This window comes from Pundamilia nyererei, unplaced genomic scaffold (assembly GCF_000239375.1).
Source record: "Pundamilia nyererei isolate P.nyererei 1_Seehausen unplaced genomic scaffold, PunNye1.0 scaffold00386, whole genome shotgun sequence".
In the NCBI taxonomy this organism is placed as follows: Eukaryota; Metazoa; Chordata; class Actinopteri; order Cichliformes; family Cichlidae; genus Pundamilia; species Pundamilia nyererei.
The window spans coordinates 368,488-385,126 of record NW_005187787.1 but is presented as its reverse complement, the minus strand read 5'-3'; the positions used below and the strand labels follow the sequence as shown (position 1 = coordinate 385,126).

General features: G+C 40.4%; 1 protein-coding gene across 1 annotated transcript in view; it reads left to right on the top strand.

Moving 5' to 3' along the window:
- Positions 1-2,254: 2,254 nt before the first annotated feature.
- The window catches only part of hgfb (hepatocyte growth factor b), a 19,313-nt gene continuing 4,928 nt past the window's right edge, over positions 2,255-16,639 (top strand). The window contains exons 1-11 of the mRNA XM_005752863.1: positions 2,255-2,431; positions 4,895-5,051; positions 5,319-5,431; positions 6,016-6,130; positions 7,802-7,950; positions 9,533-9,653; positions 10,590-10,708; positions 13,856-14,021; positions 14,118-14,251; positions 15,050-15,143; positions 16,279-16,409. Coding sequence (XP_005752920.1) covers positions 2,380-2,431; positions 4,895-5,051; positions 5,319-5,431; positions 6,016-6,130; positions 7,802-7,950; positions 9,533-9,653; positions 10,590-10,708; positions 13,856-14,021; positions 14,118-14,251; positions 15,050-15,143; positions 16,279-16,409 — 1,351 coding nt within the window. The 5' untranslated portion in view covers positions 2,255-2,379. The remainder of the gene's footprint in view (positions 2,432-4,894; positions 5,052-5,318; positions 5,432-6,015; positions 6,131-7,801; positions 7,951-9,532; positions 9,654-10,589; positions 10,709-13,855; positions 14,022-14,117; positions 14,252-15,049; positions 15,144-16,278; positions 16,410-16,639) is intronic.

Sequence of the window (16,639 nt, the reverse complement as noted above, 5' to 3'; positions counted from 1 at the left end):
TGCACTGACAACAGGAAATGTGTGTTTGTTTAAAGGAGGATGTCTTGACACAGTATCTGTGTTTACAGAGTCTAGCCCCAGCACTGTCATCACTAACTCCAACAGAGCTAACACAACCCCTAAATTTGACTCTTTTCTAATTAGACTGAAATACCTGAGCCACCTCCCCTCTGCACTCCCACATTTCCTCATACAGAGTCCTTTTCTGCTTTACGTCGCTCTCTGTCTTGCTCAAACTATTACCCCATTGGTACGCTATTCCCTCCTTTAATTTCTCATTCCGACTGGCTGTAATCTGGAAGAGAGGCTGGAATGATTAGAGGTCAGCTAATTTGCTGCAGATGAAAATGTCCACGTAATGGGACTTGCGGGGAAATAATAGTACACAACACAATGCACACAAAATTTCCAAACAAATCTGCAGGAAGTCTGTTAATACTCCACACACTCCGCAAATATGCACAAAGACAGCCCAGCCGTCAGTACCCTGCTCTGCATTGTACCTCCCTCATAAAGAAATTGGTTTTTCTCGCATAACTCTTCATTTATACTCGTATCATATCAACTTCTTTACTCTCTATATCATCTCCATCTCTTATTGAACTTCCCCCTTCTATTGCCAGCAGGATGAAGATAGGTTTCTGCCAATAACTGGCCACAGATGTCAGGAGTCTTGCATGGTGACAGCACTCTTATGAGGAAAGTGGTGGGCTACTGGGTCTCTCTAATTTCCATCTTCTAGCAGAAGCTGTTGCTCTTGGAGTCAGTGAAAACACCCACTGGATTCTTGCTAAGAGAAGTCAGTAATGAGATTGTGGTGAAGAAGTCTTTCTGTTGGAAACTCAAACTGGTAAAGGTTATCCAGTCATCTGCTGCTCGTTATGTGTGAACATGCGTGTTTTTGAATCTGTGTGAATGTGAGTTCTGGAAAGACAAAAGAGAGAGAGAAAAAAAAGTTGGAATCAATCTCCCTCAAGCATACAGTGTGTGGTTTAGTTATATGTGGATGTAGATGAGATATGGTACACAAAGAAAGAGAGTAAAGAAAGGGAGCTTGAGCATTACTTCAGTGAAAGTATCTGACTCATGCCTGATTGTTTATTATTGCAAATGACTGTAGTCCTCTCAGGAAGCCACAGGAGTATTACTCATTGCACCAAAGAGAAGATAGCGATGTAGTCTGTCTCCCCTTAGACATTTATTCGTCTATTGGTCTGTTTTTGTTTTGCACACATGGTATGATTTGAAAGAAAATACCGGGAATTCCCATAATGCAGCAAGCCCCTGCCTTGTGATAACTTACATGATGTCTCTTTACTGCACTTCTCATCAGGCTCCTATCCAAGGACTGCTCTGTGACTGCTGCATTGAAGGTATTTAGAGAAAAGCCAGCTAAGTGTCATGCCTGCTGTCTTGTGCTGTCGTCACTGGAAATAGACATGTCACTCAGGAGATGGATGCAATGTCTTCATGCACCCCCACCGGTAATTTCACTACTTAGAGAAAGAAGTAAAGTAGCATAAACAACCTCCCTGTCCTTTGCATCCCCATTAGGTTTATCTTTGTTGACAAGTGCCTGCTGATATCTGTTTTGTTTTGGACTCAGTGTTCCCTGGTGAGGTTGTAAAAAAGCAGAGTTAAAAGGGTCCAAAAAGATGACTGAGTAGTAAAAGGTGAGCGAGAGTGAGATAGGTAAAGAATCCGCAGAACAAAACATTTAAAATAATGGGGTTTTTTTGCAGACTTGTAGGAACGCATACTGCAGTCTGTCCAAATGTATAACTGTGGTAGCACTGCTTTTCAATTAGATTTTGAGGTCTTCGTAGTCTATGAAATTTATGGATTACAGCAGAAAATGTTTCCCAAAATTTGCCACAATAGCAGAATCATTTTTCCTTCCTTCTAGACATTAAAACTTTTTTTTAATTATAAGAAAGTAACCCTCGGTGGAGGGTGTTAAGGAAGAAAAAGAAAGAAAAAGAAAGAGAGGATGTAATATTTCCTAAACCACGGGTCTGAAGACGCAGATGCACGTTGCTCATATAAAGATCAGTTATTCAACGTTGTTACGGAAGAGATGGCAATGTGTGTGCGTGTGCTTTCCTAATTGAAAATTGGTGGTGGTTAAAATAAAGGAAATGAGAGAAAAGAAAGAAAGAGAGAGAGGGGTGGAGGGATAAGCAGACTCACAGATCGAAAGAGAGAGAGAGAGAACAGAGGAGGGGAGGAGAGGGAGGGAGGGGTGACGCGGGGAAGTACTTAGAGAGAAGACGCATCATCTGTGCAGTGGTGGGAGCAACATCTCCTGGTTGCAGTCCGACAGCAACGCGAGCAGCTTTTCCGACTTGTTTCCAGAAACCGTTGTTGCGTGACGAGACCATGTGGATTTACAAGCTCGTTTTCGGATTCGTTTTCGTCGTTTCTTGCTCTGGTAAGTTTGCCGAAAACTACTCACAACTGCTCCCGTTGCTGCCCAACGTGTGACACCAGAGCCAGCGTGTGAGCGCACTGGTTTGCGCTCCCTGCACAACAAACTGTCAAGCACGAGTTAGGAGTGCCTTGAATCATCTGATTTTATTACTGTCGCTGCGATGTTCGGATAATAACACATTCGTCTTGTGTTTAACTCCGTATAGGTGTGTTATTAATGCAATCTTGGGGTGCGATTTATGGGTTAGCGTTACTTAGAGTCAAAACACATCCCTGGCAGTATTTTTTAAGACTGGACTTCAGTGAAAAGAGATGCTTTTGCTAAGAGAAATTACAGAGCTTTTTCATTCTAACTCACTACCAGAGCTCATTAGATTATACAGTATCGCTTTGAAATTTAGCTGAATGAACACTGGGTAAGTGATAAGAAAAAAACATCTGCTTATACGCTAACCCACTGTCACCTAAAGTGACCTGTTAAAATCCAATCAATCGTGCAGTCACCCTCTAGCTGAGTGCAACTTTCGCGGTTCATTGCTTCTTGGCACTCAGCCGGTCAACTCAAGCTGACGAGCGGACAAACACTAGGCCTCTGGTACTCTGTGCTCCCCAGCTTGCTTACCACATAGTAAACTATCCAGACACTGAATCTGAAATCAACTCTGATGTGTGACGTCTTCCCTTCAAGTGATTCAACGATTTTTGTTTGTATGTTCTCTATGTGTTTGTGTGTGTGTCAGCCTCGATTTCATTTGGGGCCAGTGACAAATGACTGTGCATCCCATTGGACGCTGTAAACCTAATGGGATGCACAGTTAAAGCAGACTTCTTCACACATAAAGTATTGTGCAAAAGGCTTGAGTCACTGCTCATTTCTTTATATTTTAGCAGGAAAATGGGGAAATAGGTGCAGTGATTTATTGAAACGTTTGCAAACATAAATGGAAATATGGTTTTTGAAAGCAAGAACAGCGTTTGCACGATTCTTAGAAACTTGAAGTCAGTATTTGGTACGAGCACCTTTATTCTTCAACGCAACCTGAACTCTTTTAGCCAAGCTGTCTTGCAATTCTGCAAGTAGTCTTCAGGAATAGTTCTCCAGGCTTCGTGTAGGTCATTCAAAGCTCTTCTATGGATGCTGCTTCAAAAATGTTGAGGTCCGATCTCTGGGGAGGCCAATCCATGACTGATAGTGTTCCATGGTGTTTTTCTACAAGGTATACTTTTACTGCATTGGGAGTGTAGTTTTGATCATTGTCATGCTAAAAAAATGAAACTACTGTTAGTCAGATGCTTTCCATGGTGACCAAAATCTGTTGGTACTTTTATGCGTTTATTCAGCTCCAAACATTGACAGAGCATCCACTCTGTTTCACAGATGGCTGTAGACACTCACTAATGTACGTCTCTGCTGACCTGCATATTTATTTGGATCTGATTTCTCTTGTCACTCATATTCAGTCCAGTTCTTGCACATTACCTATGCATTTTCTCCTTGTTTCCCTTCCTTAAATATGGCTTTTAAAAGCCAGCCTCCCACTGAGGCTATTTCAGATGAGGCTTTGGTGAGCAGTAGAGAGAGCCGCTAAAGGGCCAAAATGCATCTCTCAGGTCCTGTGTCAGGTCTTTTTTTTTTTTTTTTTGCAGTTTTACAGTTGTTTTTGTTTTTTCATTCCCTAAGGCCATGGCTTTTTTAAAGACTTCTTCTTTTGTCTTCCATCTGTCCAGTTTCCTCAGTTTTTTTTAAAGTGCACATCAAGCCAGATATGCAAAAGCTTTTTGGGAATCATCTTGTTGGTGCAAAAATGCTATTACAGAGTGCACAAGATGCATTTTTAAATTGTTTTGCTAAGTTGCCTGTTACATGTAGACACAATACTGTTTTATTGCTTGGTGTAAGTGCTTTTTTTTTTTCTAATGGTTGAATGATTCATAGTTTTTTTATTTGTTAAGTGACTAAACACACAAAAAGAAAATATTTCTGTGAAAATGATCACAAACAAGGACTGGAGTGAAAATAACTGAAAAAGAAAAAAACTGAAAGATATGCAGAAAGTCTGAAGAATTAAGACCACTTAAAATTAAATGAAAGTCTGGCTCTTTGCAAAATAAAAAGAGATGAGGTGTTTGAGACGTTTTCTAGACAGTCTCATCAGCAGACAACAAAGAATACTTTGTTTGTGTGAATTCATTTTATTATTATTATTACTAGAAGTAGTATTTAGTATCCCTTGTGTTAATATATACAATTTAGAATGGGCAGACTAAGACTACTTTTGTCATGGATGTAGAGCCAGACAAGTCTGTAGACTGTCATAAAGCTATCTGTCCGTGTTCAACCACAACAGCATCAGGCCCTTCCTAATGATGCTCTCTCTACCTATAGTTGAGTCTCATTAATAATGTAAAATGTCAAATTAATGCTACTCAGTAATTGTGACCACATTTTGTAATTGTGTATCAGAAGGCAGAAGAAATGCTCTCCAGGACTACCAGAAAACTGACAGCATTCAACTGATGGTCCATTCTGATTCCTCCCACCTGACCAAAAGCAGGAAGCTGAGCTTATCGAAGTGTGCTAAAGCCTGCAGCCGCAACAAAAGGCTCCCCTTTACCTGCAGGTTTGTCCATGCTAATGTCGTTACCCTTTCAGTTTCAGGATATTACTTTGGTAACATGGGAATGGCTTTCAGTTCGTCTTACTTAATTAATGTTTGCATGATGCATGAATTTTGATGGTTAGTTTAGCAGGCCTCTCCTTTGTGTACTCACAGAATCCCCGTGTTACTGGTTTCCTTTTACTTCAAGATGTCATAAAACTGACCATTATTATTCTCACTCTCCCTCCTGTTTTCTCTTCCTCCTTTCCAATCCTCTTTATTCTCTAGAGCATTTGTGTATGATCATAAAAACAGGAAATGCCAGTGGCTGTCCTTCGACAGGAACTCACCAGGAGTTCAGAGCCAGCAGAACATGAACTACCAACTGTATGAGAAGAAAGGTGCTCTACATTTCCATGTTTTTGCTCACCCAGCTGATACATACACAACAAGTGTCTCTGACTCTCAGAAAAAACACATCCTTGAGGTAGCCTTTCTTTCAATAGACACCACTGCTTCTGTAGAGGTTTTGTTGATTTACATTTTTTAGAAAAAAATAATATCCATTTCATAACAATTTATGCTAGAGTGATTTTAGCTCCGTGATGATGGGAACCCTCTGGGGGGAAGACTAGGAAGGGCAAGGACTATTGGCGTGTTTATTGGGTTGGGCCACATCATGGTTCATTTTCTGTCATTAAGCGGTGTTTATGTAAATAATGGAAATTCCCACCCGTTTTCAATCACACTGACCACAACTGTGAACTGTGAACATGCCGGCTGTGTAACATATTTTTTACTGAGTCCAGATTTTAAAGATGATTAGGAAAGCAGATTTGACTTTTGGCATTGTCGCATCTCCGTTAAGCTCAGTGTTTCAGATGAAAATCTCCTTCTGTCTGTTTTCTCTATTATCTGTTCTGGCTCTGTATGCAAAGCACTTATCACATTTACAAGACCATTCTCTGTGTCTGTCTTATTTCAGACTATGTTAGAGAATGCATTGTAGGAACAGGGCAGAGTTACAGGGGGCGGAGGTCAGTGACTGTGAGTGGGATCCTGTGCCAGGCCTGGGCTTCTCCTGTTCCTCATGAGCACAAGTAAGAATCTGATGTACTTTACACCATAATGTCAAACAAAATAGTGTTATAAGCTCTTTCTTACTGTTAGTTTTGGCCTGCTAGTAATGCAATTAGCTAGTAGCTAGAGGCTGGTCTGTATGTGTGCATATGTATATATGAGTATGATATATTAGGGGTTGATTAGGCTCCTGGGAGCAGTCATTCATCAGAACTGACCTCATTGTAACGCCTTACACAGTCACAGATCATTTCCTGCTGTGGACCTACTGTTTATCTAGATGTGTATGTAGTGTGAATTCAAGTGTGTGTATTTTACTTTTACTGGCATATGCCACATTTGGTTAAATTTAAGTTCTAGGTATGTCCCCTAAATATCGAAATCTATTTTTGCTGATAAGATATTTTTCAAAGTAAGAAAAAAGTTAAAATAATAAGATGCCAGTAAAAGATGACAAAAGTGAAATTTGCACTGATCTCGGTTACATTGCACAGTGCAGTTGCATAATTTTTTCCCCATTAAGCAACAATATAGTTACATTAATCTAAGCCTATATGACTAAGATCCACTGTAGACTTAATAGCGGCAGACAGAGCTATGTGGTTCCTTGAAAATCAAAGACGACTGTACTGTACACTAGCCATACTTTATTGCTGAACCCTATGCTACCTCCTCTCTCTTTTGTTTTTAAACTGTTTTCCTCTTTTTTCCACATTGTTGGAATTCTGTTCATTATTCTCTTTATCACTTTCATATTTAAAGGTAATCCAAGATTGAAAGATAGCCACCAATTTCCTGATTTCCAAAACAAAGAGCACATGAATAGTGTTCAACCTTCAGTGAAAAAGAAAAATCCCACTGCCTTTTCTCCTTAGAGATTTAAAACGACTTTGAAAGGCTTTGTAGTGTCGAATCAAAGCCGGCAGTGTACGTTTGCACCTCCAGTGAACCTGCTTTATCAGGCCGTTATTAACTTTTCTGTAAATCAGGTAATTAAACCCAGGCACTTTGTATGTTTTATCAGTTCACTTACAGACATGGGAAATTGACATACACGCAAGCACAGATTAATGCACGCACATACACACAGACACAAGTTCAAATAGCATTTTTATCAGTGTAAGGTTTCCCCCTCCATAGATTGCCCACCAAAGACTTCTCATTTTTGTACCTGTCATTACCAAATCTAGTGAAGGACTATTTCATAGCTTTATCTTTTCCCCATCATGTGGAAAAACACCGCTTGTCTAACAAGCTATGCTTTCTGTGTCCATCATCACAGCTGGTGACTACAGCCATGTGCTTCCCTGATGTAAAAGATATGAGTCATTTGTCAGTATGTTTATGTTACGTCCACCAACGCCAACCTCATGGAGAACTAACTTTGCTTTTAAGTATTAACCTGTTTTCCCTAAAAAAAGACTGCTGTGTCACTGATGATTCAGTCCTTTGGCATAGTTGTCAGTAACTTTTATTTTTGTTAATTTCCACTGGTGGTGTTTACAGAGCAGCACTCTTGTAAATGAGCAAGGAGAAGTCATTCTGTCAGAGATTAAAACCAGAGACCACAAACTGTGACCTTTTGGTGTTTTTCAAAAAGAAGTTGCTCTGCATGCGAGCCGAAACGCTGTATTTGGCAGCAGGTCTTGGTACATGTGTTTGTTTTGTAACTGCAGCTCTGCTTCTGACAGATTCATGTCTAAGAGGTTCAGGAAGACGGACCTCCGAGAAAACTACTGTCGCAACCCAGACAACTCTGCTGTTGGCCCATGGTGCTTTACCACTGACCCTCGGCCACACTTCAGACATGAGGAGTGTGGCATACCACAGTGTTCAGAAGGTGGGTTTTACACACAGGCACACATGTTTGCAGAAATATATCAGTGTTTCTATGAGCACATATTAATGTTAAAATAATACCCATTCTGCAATCTGCATTATCTCATCAATTGAGGCTTGATAGCCTGAAATGAGCTCCGGCAAACTAGGCAATCATATAGTTGGACTAAGCAAGTTCACCTAAACTGTGCTCTCTTGTGATATCTATCTATCTATATATTTATGTGTGTGCGTGTTACTTGCTGGGGCCAGCTGCAGCTGTTTCCAGGTGTGTGGTTCGGTTTACACTGTCCTCTCTCATTCCATCAGGCTCAGGGTTTGTAAAGGGTTTGAACCTGAAGAAGCGGGTGTTGGAATGTTACGGGATATTAATCCCCCTGTCGTCTACTCAACATCAATTGTTAGCCATTATATCCATCCCTGTGGCATACATGTGGTTGTGATGAAAGAAGAGGGCCTCCTCAGCATGTTTTAGCCTTTATGTTATATCGCACAATGTTACTGTCAGGCACTGAAGGAGGGGATGATAATGACCTCTGTTATCTAATCCTCGGGGATTCATGCTGTCAGAGGGGTTGTTTCCTCAGCATGCATGGCACTGGATCACTTTAATGAGGCGCCAGGTTGTGGTTGGGTAGGACAAAATGGGAATCCTTCTTGCTCTTTAACTGACACAAGTTGTACAACAAAGATAATGGCATTTTATTTTGATAAAAAGCCTGTGCTCTCCCAGTAAAAAAATGACTGGGAGGGTTTCTCCTGAAATTAAGTGGTCCTAATAGGAAACATACACACAGACACGCAAACATGGCGTGTACAAGCACAAATACATGTGCAGCCTGTGGACTCACAAACATCTGTTTCCAATCTGGATCCTTGCTGTTGTTCACACTAGACAGTGTATTCTACTCACCAGGCAGAAAATGAGGCTTTGTCTTTATCCAAGAAACTTTTTAATGTTTGCATCCATATTTTAAATATCTTTGTTTATAACGAGTCTTCATTAAAGCTGAAGTATGCAAGAATAAAGTACTTTGATTGGCCAAAACTGATCATTATGATATACAGTGGAACCCCGGCTTACGAAGTCCCCATTTAACGAAACGCCACCTCTTCCTCCACCAAGAACTTCGTTTCCAGCCAGCATCGCCTCACTCAAAAGGCGATGGAAAAAGGTGCTTCGACTTACGAAAGACCCTCTGGAACGAATTCTTTTCGTAAGTCGGGGTTCCACTGTAGTAGGTGTAGAAATCCAGTTCTTGCACAGCCCAGTTGAAAATCTAGTATGGTGAAAGGCTGTTAACGACTTGTTTGTCTAGTGCAACAAACAAAAAAATGTTGCTTATCCCACTTTAAGTATTATGTTATCAAAATGTTTAGTTCAAAATGTTGCTTAACAGTTTGGGAATCTAATATTAAACGCTAAAGTGTATTCAATTTGATCTTCAGCTCTATTCCTTTGTGAGCCCATGGCTATCCTACTAAAAAAAACACACCTCTCATTTATATTCTGGATATATGATTTTTCATTGATCAACTTAGCATTTTTCTAAGATATGTGCATGTGTTTTTCTGCTGTATAGTTGAGTGTATCAACTGTATTGGCGAGGATTACAGAGGACCAATGGACCACACAGAAAGTGGAAAAGAATGCCAGCGGTGGGACTTGGATGACCCACACAAACACCTGTACCACCCCAAGAGGTGATGCTCACAAGTGCACACACACAGATACACACTTACCTCTGCAGCGCACAAAATTTGTGCAAGCTCAATCACATCTACTTGCATGCATGCTTATAGCATGAGAATACATTATGTTTTAAAAGGTTCATAAAGTAATTCAATGTAGTTTCGCTGCACTTACTTTGGTGATGAAGTGATTTGGATTCAGTTAGTGAAAACCTTCCCCGAAGGAATAATATTGGAATCCAGTGTGTGTTTATGTGGGGGTTTTTTTGTGTGTATTTAACAATAATATGTTGGGAAAATGCTTCATTTTGACTTAATTGTCCCAAATTGCTTTAAACTCTCAGACTTGGGCCTAAGCTGTTATTCATTTATACCTGTTTTAAGGTTTCATATATTTTAATCTATATTATTATTCGTTGCACGATCTTCAAAAAGTGTGTGTACACGTGAGCTGTGTGCATCTGTGTCAAGACAGCTAGTGGGATGGCAGGTGGTCTGGATTAGTGGGGACTCGTTAACACATCCTTAATCATCCCACTGTTTATGTAAACGAGGTCCCAGACTGCTCATAGCACTAATGTAATGAGAGGGTCCCACTGCCTGATACTTCATGCCTAGTGGCTACAGGCCTGAAGGGATGTAGGACTTTGGGATGACTTACTGTAGAACACCTGTAGTGGTGCAACTCATTATCTTCCTCACTCCCCTGAGCTCAGAAGAGTTATTAGTGTGTCGGTTACATGCAATGAATTGTCTCTCAACTATTTTGCACTGCTTGTGAATCAGCAGGAAAATAGAAACATGGATCTCTTGACTTTCAGAATATAGTGGCAGTTAACATCCTCATGAGTCCTCCAAGTGTGTGATAGTTGTTTTATATTTTATTTATTTGCAATGCTTTTGAGTCTTGTTTCTGCTTACATATTTTTTCTGCCTGTTTTGTATTAGGTACCCTGACAAAGGCCTGGATGATAACTATTGTAGAAACCCAGACGGACGCCAAAGACCCTGGTGCTTTACCACAGACCCAAATACACCCTGGGAGTACTGCAACATCACAGTTTGCGGTGAGCATATATTCATGTTTGTTTGTGTGTGGTTGAATCCATTACCATTTGTCATGCATGTTACGGAGCAGTCTATGCCCTTCTGTTAGTGGCAGTGTTGCTGCTCAGTGCGGGTCGACAAAGTATGACTGACTGCAGCAAAATTTACTGCTTCCTGTACCTTTCATTTTACCATTCCTCCCCTCTTCCTGGCTAATGCTAAAGAATATACAAACACACACTCACCCACCCACACAAACAGATGCAGAGCCCCCCTCCCCTCCCTCTTAGGGTTGGCTCTCTGTTATGTCTTCTCTGATAGCCAGAATGTTTATTTTTTTCCCTGCACCACTGGCTTTCTGTTTATTGTTCTATGCCAGCTCTTATGTGTGGTAGTCCAACTGCACAGGTCTGAATTACTGCTCTACATTAACCTCGTGTTACACATGCAGACACAACACCAGGGTCTCACACACACTACAAGCAGATCATTTACACCTCATACACTTAGTGCAAACGGTGTGATTGATGTTTAAGAGATCGTGTGTGCGTCACATCTGGCTTTGGCTTTGTGTGTCTTTGCACTTGTAGTAAACCAGCAAACACTGTGTGCTTGGAGTTCACCCTGCAATCAGTGACAAGTCAGACACTGGATTCTTCAAGAACATAAAATAGAAACAGAGCTGGTGTTGTTGTTGGACTCTGCTTTATTCTCTTTAGTCTGTGACCGGCCTGCTTTCCTGCTAGAATCATCAGCAGTCCTGGCTCCATGTTTACTAGATGGCACTCCACCATGTGGACCCAGTGATTCACTGTTCTCTCCCCCTTATTTTCTCCTCTCTAAAAATTGTCTTCTACCCAGGGCATTCAACCCTTCTCTCACTCTTTCTCTATTATGGGAGCTTTTTGGGAACAGACCAAGTTTACGACCCAGTTAGTCTTAATCAAAACAAGGCACACAGAGACAACCAGATAAAGTGTTCATTTGATAAGGCCCCTTCTTTTGTTTACTGTCAAACTAGTTCAAATCTATTTTTATGCATCTACTATGCACAGCAAATCTCTGTTTTAGAGACTTGAAGATCTGGCGCTTTGTACATTTTCGGGTACAGTCGTGTAATGCTCAGGTTAATGAACTTGTAGCACTATCTAATGAGGATCTCCGTGAAGACAAGTACAGCAGACTCAATTTCGTGCCTTGGTTATCTTTTTGAGCCTAGCTAAACTGCATTCTTTCAAAACCACAGCTATTCTGTTGATGTCAGATAGTCAGTGTACTAAGAGTATTTGGCACCATTTCAAATACACTGTCACACTGAATACATCTATAATCCTGGCTGTTTGCTACTATTGACATCACTGTGCACTAATACAAAGTGGATGTATCTTGAGATCGGGGAATGATAAAAGCTGGGGATGAGGACAGTGTCATTTTTAGGCCAACTAATTTGGCTGCCATCAGAGCAAATTGTTTGTTGCAGTCTGAATTGTAGGTGTTGGCAGTTGGGAGACTGAATTCTGCACAGTGAGGGTCTAAATTTACCAGGAGGCAATTTACCCCACAACCCCCCAAAAAAGTGCCCCATTGGCAAGCTGTACTTTTCTGAACATACATACACTTTTATGGCAGAGCATGCAACATTAATCAGTGTAATTGTATCTATTATATTAAGGTTTTCCACAGCAATGTTACACAAACACACATTTTGTTTGACTTCAGTTCACAGTTACCAATTTTTTTTGCAGAGGATGGCATTCAGACTAACATATTTTGATATATTGGTAGACTCATTTGTTTATGTTTCGTGTGAAAATGTAAATTACAACAGTGGCAGAACCTTGACCCTGTGGAAGTTCCTGAAACATCTTCCTGGAAAATCATTCATGGAGAACGATATACAAATTTCAGGCAAATAAAAAACCTCCTGGGGGTTTTTCAACTTTCTATACAGTTCAAAGTTACCATAATTTATTCAGTTTTCATCACTTTTTTTCTCTTACCGCTCTCATTTCACTGATCTGTAACTCACAGCAATTGTTTTCAAAATTTCTTCATACACCATTTAAACTAAATAAGCTTTTATCAGTTCTTCACCATCTCTGTGCACAGTGTAAATTAGGTGGCCAAACTTTTCACACTGTCTTTTTTTCTGTTAGTGCAATCATAAATGGTAAATTTGAGCAGATTCAAACTAGCCCCATTCAGTGTTGCCAACTCCTCAGTAAGGAAAATCGCTATTGGTTGTCCTAAAAGTCGCTAGAAGTCGCTAAATGACGTCATCGCCTAATTTGCATAATTGGTCATGCTAATCTAATATTAACCTATGTTGTTGGAGAGAGAAATAACATCGTGGGAGAGACATAAAGTGAGTAAAAAACGTCCTAAATGCATTTAGAGTTTATTTAGAACTACAAATTAAATTTCTTTTAGCAATTACTGGTTTTTTTTAATGTCACAATTCCAACCCTGCTCCTTTACCCGGGCTTGGACCGGCAAAAGTGACCCGAAATAGGCACTCTGGTGGAGTTACTTTGTGTGTGTGTGTTTATAAGTAATTACATTAAACCTTGTGATCCACAAAACAGCATAAGAGTAAAAGAGTAAAAGAAGAACTGACTGCATTACAGCACCCGCTGCTTGTTGAGAGTAATAGTGATATGCGCTTTCACGTCTTTTTTAGCGACTTTTTTTTAGAGAAAAAGTCGCTAAGGGGTCTGAAAACTCGCTAAATATAGCGACAAAGTCGCTAAGTTGGCAACACTGGCCCCATTTATACACTGTAGTTGAGGCATTTAAAATTAATTTTCATATGCATTTCATATTGCCTTATGCGGGAATTCCTTTTTTATTTCAGCATTACATATGTTGAGGGAAACAACCACGATTTTAAGAGTTGGGTTAGCCCTCAGTTGTGGTTGGTAGTGTTTAATTCTCCTCATATACCAGAGATAATCCTCATATCGAAGAGGATTTGTTTATCTAACATATGTAAATAAAGATTGACTTTTGGGGGTTATGCTGAAACATCTTTAGTTGCAAGAGCACAAGATCTTGAGCCTAAATTACTAAGCTTTCTATATACTATACTATCCTTGCTATATTTTGGTTTGCCTTTTGGTTTGTTTAAGAACATGTGTTATTATTAATTTTTTGTCTATATTTTTTAGAAACCCCTCCTAAAAGTAATGTGATGGAAACAACTGAGTGTTACCAGGGCAGAGGAGAGGGTTACAGGGGAGCAGTAGATATGACGCCCACTGGACTTACCTGCCAGCGCTGGGACTCTCAGTATCCCCATAACCATACATTCCTGCCTGAAGCATACCCCTGCAAGTGAGTCAGAAACTTACATGATACAACCATCCACTCACTCACCCTTGCACTTACATTTTAGCAGATTACAGCATGACTTTCTCTTGTGTTTTCCAGGGACCTGAGAGAGAACTTCTGTCGAAATCCAGATGGCCAAGAATTCCCCTGGTGCTTCACTACAGACCCAAGAGTCCGCACAATGTCCTGCATTAATATCCCTCAGTGTGGCACCCAAAACAGGCTTGTCAGCGGTGAGAGACTCAACGGATTTATTTGGCTTTGACAGGAGCAAGGGAAAAGACAATTTTCTCTCCATCGGAAGCAGATAAATGCGCATATTCTGAGAGAGATCTTGTAACCACACACATCCCAGCGGAAAGCTGTTGCCCTGTAAGAGTGTGGGAAGGACTGACCACCATGTATCACACAAATAAAATCTGACAGCAACTCAGGATGGTCAGTTCTTACTGGTCACTAAAAAAAGATCGAAAGATTAGTGCCATTTGAGATTCTTTTCGAGGTAGATTTAGAAGTTCTACATGCAGATCTATAGCTGAGTAGGCAAATTCAGATTCCCTAAGGGATTTTAACGGATATTCTTTCGAGACTGAGTGGGCTTGAATTGGAATTATAAAACCACTCTGAGGCTATCTTGTGGTTTACGCTTGAGAGTTCAATACATTCCCATATACAAAATACTGTAAATGAAATGAAGGGTAACAAACAGCTAAAAAAAATTATGAACGGCGGTATTTTTCTCATTTATCATTGTCAAGGATTACTTTTGTGTTTCCAGCCAAGCATAAAGTAGGACCACTACAACAACTACGATAGCTCAGCTAAGGGTTGTGTATTCTTTTGCTCATATTTGAACACAATTCACAGGTTTTTTTTACTCTAGCTTTTCAGTTGAACAGCACCACATGCATAATTGTACATTTATAGAGACTGTTTTGCATGTTTTTGTTTAAAGCCCTCATTTGTTTGCACACGCAGTATGTGTCCAGACAGCCTATCTAATTCTTCTATCTCATTTTGTCCAAATCCAGACTGCTATGAAAGATTTGGAGAAAATTACCAAGGACAGCAGTCAAGGACTAGATCAAACCTGCCCTGTGCTCCCTGGAGAGACCACAGCAACAGGTCGGCCCACTGGATCTCTGCTACTTCCTAATCACTTTCCCAAACGTCACTATGATGTAGAAAACAGACTTGCACCATTAATAAAACTGTAGACAAGCACTACTGGCTAAAATAGACATTTAAATTGTCACACACAACATGTTAACCCAGAGACCCCAACAAAGTGTAAGAGATTTTAAGGCACTCAGTGAGACAAGAAGAAGAAAGAAAACACAAATTTTGAACAGAAGACGACCTTGTGCACGACAGTCCTGCTATGCAAGTGTATCTGAGTTTTCTAGAACCATGTGTGCAAATCTGAAACATGGTGTTGTTTTAGGGAGGCACTTTGTAAGTGACCTCTACTTAAGTCTCGCTGTTGTTAGTCAGTCAAGGCAAGCCACTTGTTCTCAGAGGAGAAAACAACTCCTAGCCTCCCCTACAGCTTTTTTATGGCTTGAGAAGCGTTTTCCTGAAAATGACCCAGCTGAGCAAGAAAGACTCCCAGAGATAACTTGGCTGGGCGATACACTCTTTACAACTCACCCTTGACCTTAAATCTGCTCCTTTACAGGAACACTTCAAAGCCACTCAACCCCACTGTATGGCTCCTTCTAATGGGTCAAAAGCTGGGGTTAGGAAGTCAGAGAGAGAGCTGGCTACACCAGAAGGATAATATAAATAAACATGAATTTTAAACCCTTGATTGCTATGATTTCACCACCTTATTAGTTAAGGAATTTGGTGTGAGAAGGAATTTAGTTTGTGGTTTTAAAATTGTAGCGAGAATGCTTCATGTGTGGGATACGTCTGCACGAGTATTAGATATGTGAATGTAGGTGGGAGCATACTGTCTAAGTGAGTAATTCCTTTGCAAATCACCTCATTATCTTGTCTGGAGGGAGAGAGCCTACACAGCTGTGTATTTAACGGTCCAAATCCTATCTGGCTAAATTCATTCAGCTTTTTACACATAGTTATAAATCAGTAGAAATCCTTTTTTTAACTGTCAAAACAAGACAAATTATCTGCTTAAACTAAAAGAAAGAACGAAAGCAAGGGAGATGTTTCTTTTGTTTTCACATTGTCTTTGGGGCTTAATAAATGTTGATGAAAGATTTGTTAAGGGATCATTCGGGTTTCTGTGTTTGCTCAGTGGTGAGAGGGGCATGCCGACGGCTGGCCTGGAAGGAAACTACTGTCGAAATCCTGATAAAGACAAACATGGTCCCTGGTGTTACACCAACAATTCTGCCATACCCTGGGACTACTGCAATGTGAAACCATGTGAGTGTCAATCCATACAATATGAGCACTGGCACACACACAGAAACATGAAAGTCACTTAGATAATGTGTAATTGAAGCTTTATCATAGTTCTAGAGAAAAGACTGAGCTAGTGTTTTTTGTTTTCACTTCTGTTTCTTTCTCTCTCACTCTAACACACACACACACACACACACACACACACACACACACACACACACACACACACACACACACACACACACACACAC